At 40.6% G+C, this 5,893-nt stretch overlaps 1 protein-coding gene across 1 annotated transcript; it reads left to right on the top strand.

The window, feature by feature from the left end:
- Positions 1-453: 453 nt before the first annotated feature.
- Positions 454-1,419, top strand: LOC127263240 (uncharacterized). The gene is made up of 2 exons (XM_051292265.1): positions 454-580; positions 692-1,419. The coding sequence occupies exons 1-2, from the start codon at positions 454-456 to the stop codon at positions 1,417-1,419; spliced, it is 855 nt and encodes a 284-aa protein (XP_051148222.1).
- Positions 1,420-5,893: the final 4,474 nt, after the last annotated feature.

Raw genomic sequence — 5,893 nt, 5'->3', positions numbered from 1 at the left:
TTAGCGATAAAGGTGCAACAAGGTGAAATAAGCGAATTCCATGTTGGTCGGGATGGAAGCCTAAGATTTCGAGACAGATGGTGTGTGCCCAAGGAACGGTTGGATATTAAGGAAAGGATACTTAAAGAAGCTCATAGTTCTCCACATTCAGTGCATCCCGGTTGCGATAAGATGTATAAAGATTTGAAAGGACATTTTTGGTGGCGCGGTATGAAAAGGGACATTGCAGAGTATGTCGCCAAGTGTTTGATTTGCCAAAAGGTCAAGGCGGAGTATAAGAGACCTATGGGTTTGTTGAGACTGTTGGAAGTTCCGTAATGGAAGTGGGACTCGATTGCTATGGATTTTGTGACCGGATTACCGAAGTCGAGATCGACCGCGGATGCCATTTGGGTAGTTGTTGATCGATTGACTAAGGCAGCAGTTTTTATCCCGATAAACATGACTTGAAGCATGCAGAAGTTGGCAAAGTTGTATATCCAACACGTGGTGAAGAGGTATGGAGTTCCGGAGGTGATTGTCTCGGACCACGACCCCCGTTTTCAGTCGCATGTTTGGCAAAAGCTTCAGAAAGAGTTCGGTACTCGGTTAAGGATGAGTACGGCCTTTCATCCGATGACCGATGGGCAGACTGAACGCACCATTCAGATTTTGGAAGATATGTTGTGAGCTTGTGCATTGGATTCTCAAGGCCGATGGGAGGATCCGTTGGCTCTAGTAGTCTCCTACAATAATAGCCATCAAGCAACCATTGGGATGGCACCCTTTGAGGCTTTGTATGGGAGAAAGTGTAGAACGCCGTTGTGTTGGAGTGACCTAAGCGAAAGGGTTGTATTGGGGCCCGAAATGATTGAGGAGATGATGGATCAGATTTGTAACATCAAGGCTAAGATGAAAGCCGCCCAAGATCGCCAGAAGAGTTATGCCGACCTTGCTCGGAGGGACGGGCATTTTAAGGTGGGTGATCATGTATTACTTAAGGTCTCACCGACGAAGGGTGTGAGAAGATTTGGTATTAAGGGAAAGTGGAGCCCGAGGTATGTAGGGCAGTACGAGATCATCGAAAGGATTGGAGAGGTGGCCTACAGGTTGGCCTTGCCGGAGACATTGAAAAGGGTTCACGATGTTTTTCATGTCTCTCAATTGAGGATATACGTGGCTGACCCATCTCATATACTTCAGCCGGAAGTCTTGGATCTTCAGGAGGATTTGGTGTACTCAGAGCAACCTATTCAAATTGTGGCTTTCAAAGTTAGATCGATGCGGAACTGTGAAATAAGGATGGTGAAGGTAGTGTGGTCGCGGCATGGGGTTGAAGAAGCGACATGGGAAACTGAACAAGAAATGCGAGAAAAGCATCCAGAGTTGTTTGAGCTAGCTCCGGGCGTACAGATGAATTTCGAGGACGAAATATCCTAAGGGGGGAAGGATGTAATACCCCGTAAAATAATCGCCGAAAGTTTTCCGGAGTTGGACAAATTTCATTTTGGGCATAATTTATTTTGGTCTTTTAGTGTAATTAATTAAAGAGTTGGGTTTAAATTAGAATTAAAAATTGAGTTTGGGCTAAAGTAGAATAAACCAATTAATAAAGGACTAAGTATGTTATGTTAAATAAAAGAATAAAAAAAATAAAAAGAAAAGGAGCAGCAGCAGCAGCCAGCACGCCTGCCAGCGCCGACGCCAGCCCCCTGCTCTGCCTTGGACTTCTTCTCCAAAATTCTTCCTTTTGGTCTCTTCTCTTGAGGTAAATGGGATTAATCTTAGATAGATTCATATGTTCTAATCCCTAGACCCTTCTATTGATATCTTTTTCAATATTTTTATCAAATGGGTTTGCCCCAAAAGTGTTAGATTTTGCCAATTTCTTCTAGAAAGTTGATTATAATGTTTATGTGAAGATTATTATTGGATTTTAAATTGAAAAGCGTAGAATTTATGGGATGGGTTTGAAACCCTAGTTTTGCCCTAACCTAGTTATGGTTTTTGAAAAAAGATTTACGATTATATTTAAATATCATGATTTTTGGAATTAGACCATGCCTATTGTGATTGAAATATTTTTCGAATGTTTATTTGGTGAAATAAAGTGAAATCATAACGAACTTGTTGGGTCTAATATCCTACTTTGCATGGTTAAATGTTGACAATTGAAATATTTTGAGTTTAAAACACTCTTTTTGAAATTTGCCTAAGAGCATGTTGAGTATTTGGTCAAATTGGTAACTGAAATTACCCGTCGAGTCCGATCAACTCGTCGATTGTTGGGATGATAAGGCATACCCTTCCACCTCTGTGCCTTGCAAACACGTGAGGGTATACCGGTATTTTAGGATAACTAGCTAACCTTGAACTAGATCCTGAATGGGCTAGGTCGAGGGATCGAGATGGCGGGTTCCCTTTTTGGGTGATTCCGAGGTGCCCGTCATTCACGATGAAAAGATCTTTAGACCGTCATCCATGATAGAGGGTTGGATTGTGTACAATCCCCTCTTGGTATGTTATATTGGAGACTAGAGGGTTGTGGGCCGTATGGCGCCCCTCGCCAACTAATAATAAATTGATTTATGTGTACTTTGGATTTCGAACCCTTATTTACACATTGTGGAGTTTCCTTTGAGGGTTATGACCCTATGTTGTTATGTGAAATTATGTGACGTGTCATACGAAGTAATAAGGTTGGAAAACCGGGTCGAGACGGCCCTGATTAAGGCCTAGTGGAGTTTTCTTCGTGATGTGCTCATCGCTATTATTTGAGAATGAAAAGGAGGTATAAGGGAGGCGCTAAAAGACTCGTGTGTGTGAGTTCCCCTTATGTGATACGTGTCATTTTATTCGACTATCTTCTTCAAATGATTTTGTGGCATTATATCGTATTAATTTATCTTCGATTAATTGTGCTTACTCAACCGTTGTGTTGAACCCCTTCTTACGATTCTTTTTGTAGGTAATCATGCTTCCGTAATGCCTAAGTGATGCATTCACGTCATATGATCCATCGGAGGAAATGAGAACTACCTTACCTTCTAAAATGTTTTGAAATTCATTGATTGTGTTTAAAGACTAATGCATTTTGAACTATTTCCAATTTATGCTTTAAATTGAACTTTATTTACTTAATTGATGAGCCGGTGCGCTTTAATTCTAAGTTCCTATTAGTTGTTGGTAATTATTATTTAAGCCTTAGCGCCACAACGTAGGACTCGTTGGTTGATGAATAAGCCTTCCGGTGTGGTGTGGCGGTGACGCTCCGGTTTGAGCCGGCCGGAGTGTTACAGCCACTCCCAAAGATGAGTATGTTATGCCGGTAGCCGATATGTTGGTGGATTCGTCCGTAGGTCACCAGATTCTGAGTTTAAAGGATGGATACGGGGGATACCATCAAGCCTTTCTGGCTGAAGAAGATGTTCACAAAATTGCTTTCAGATGTCCTGAGCTTTGGGTATCTACTTATGGACGGTCATGCCATTTGGTATAGAGAATGCAAGGACAACCTATCAAAGGGCTATAAATGCTATCTTTCATGACATAATCGGGAACTCTATGGAGGTCTATATTGACGACATCATTGTCAAAACCACTGATTTTCAAATACATTTGTTCAATCTTGAGAAGACCTTCGTCCGAATGGAGAAGTACAATCTCAAGATGAATCCTTTGAAGTGTACCTTTGGTGTGTCAACTGGAAATTATTTGGGATTTCTCATCCATGAGAAAGGAATTGAAGTGGATGCTAATAAAGCCAAATCTATATTGGATATTAGGCCTCCAAGGACGATTAAAGAGGTTCAGAGCATGCTCGGGAAGATGGATTATCTGAGGAAGTTCATAGCAAATACAACTAGTAAGATGAAACCAATTATCAAACTTTTGAAGGCTAAAACAACAACAACCATTACATGGGCCGAAGAGCAACAAAGGGCCCTCGATGCCATCAAACAAGCTTTAAACCGAATCAATAGTTTTGGTTCCACCCTGATTTGGTCAGCCACTCAAGTTATACTTGGAAAATATGTTTGATGTGGTGAGTTGCTTGTTGGCTCATAAATTAGGTGATGGCAAGGACAGAACAATATTTTATCTCAACAAAACACTAGCTGGGCCTGAACTAAATTATACCATGCCTAAAAAGATGTGTTACTTGATGGTTTATGCATGCACCAAACTGGAATATTTTCTCTTTCCGAGGGAAACAGAGGTAATTTCTAAATTCAATATAGTTAAGTGAATTCTCCAGCGGCCTACTATGAAGGGAAGATTAATGAAATTGGCATTTAAATTATCCATTTTCACCTTATCTTATAAGCCAATTAAGGTCATCAAGGGGCAGCCAGTAGTTATTTGTTCGCAGAATTCTCCAAACCAGGCCAAAAAAATTTTAGCGAGAAGGACTATGTGAGATCCAACCCTGGGTCAAGTTCTTTGATAATTCTAGTACCCGAGGGAATTTGAGAGTTGAAGTGGTCTTAGAAGGCCCTGTTTCTAAGCAAATCAAGCTTTGGTTACAATTGGAAGCCATGACACAATACTCCGCAAAGTACGAGGCATTAATTTTAGGATTGGAAGCTCTGTTGAAGAAAAAGATGAAATAAGTTATTATAAAAGGGGATTTTCAACTTGTTATTAACCAGGTGTTGGGTTTATACGCACGTAACTTGCCTCACCTAAGAAAATACAAGGATATCGTGAGCAGACTACTCCAGAATTGCTGAGGTTACGATTGAGCAGACTACTCCAGAATTGCTGAGGTTACGATTGAGCATATCCTTAAGATAGAAAATCACTGGGCAGAAGATCTGACACAAAATGACCATAGGCAAAAAGTAATTGAGCAGGGACCGGTCGAATGTGACGAGTATGGAATGGATACAATTATTTATTGGAGAAATGAGATTGGGGAATATTTGAAGAATCTAGGTTCCTCAGTTACTATTGGTGTCCGACTGAAAGCTTTACGATTTTGATTAATCGGGGATTTGTTATACAAGAGGATGTTGGATGATGTTCTCCTTCGGTGCCTGGGTCCCGAAGAGGCCTTTTCCGTCATACAGGAGGTTCATGGTGGAATTTGTGAGTCCCATCGCGCGGGTTTGGATATGAGGTGGGCCATCCACTGAATAGGATAGTATTGGCCTAAAATATTTGATGATTGTATTCGATTTTCGAGAGGATATGAGGAATGTCAAAGGAACAGGCCGCTAAATCACTTCTAAACGTAGATTTGCAGGAAATGATGAAGTTGTCGTTGTTCAAAGCGTGGGCCAGAATATTATGGGAAAGATCCATCCATCTTCATCTAACCAGCATTGTTTCATTTTGGTGGCGACGGATTATTTCACTAAATGGGTGGAGGCTATACCATTGAGAAATGAAACCCAAAAGAAAATGATAAATTTTTTTTGAGATTACATTTTTTGTTTCGGGATCCCACATTCTATCGTGATGGATCAAGGGCTAATATTTAGTGGCGAAATGTTCATGGATTTTCGGGCCGAATTCAATATTAAGTTGCATCATTCTTCACTATATTATCCAAAGGAAAATGGAAAAGCTGAGGAAACTAACAAATTTTTTATTAATATCATTAAGAAATTGATCCAAGAAAACCCGAAGAAGTGGCATATGTTGCTGCCACAAGCCTTGTGGGCACATCGGAATAGTCAAAATTCGGCTACTAGGTTTTCACCTTACCAAATTACTTTTGGGCAAGATGCAGTCTTTCCAACCAAAATAAAGGTATTGACTGCCTGAATAGCTCTGACAGGAATCAATGTCGATGGAGAAATGAAGCTGAAAAGATGTTTCAACACTTGGAACAACTGTACGTGACTTAGATGGAGGCTATTGATCACATGCACCAGGAAATCAAACTCGGATAAAGTATTACAATAGG

The sequence above is a fragment of the Andrographis paniculata genome, unplaced genomic scaffold, assembly GCF_009805555.1.
Source record: "Andrographis paniculata isolate CXL003 unplaced genomic scaffold, ASM980555v1 Contig67END, whole genome shotgun sequence".
Lineage (NCBI taxonomy): Eukaryota > Viridiplantae > Streptophyta > Magnoliopsida > Lamiales > Acanthaceae > Andrographis > Andrographis paniculata.
Note: the sequence above shows the minus strand (reverse complement) of the source record. Positions and strands in the feature narration are given on the sequence as shown.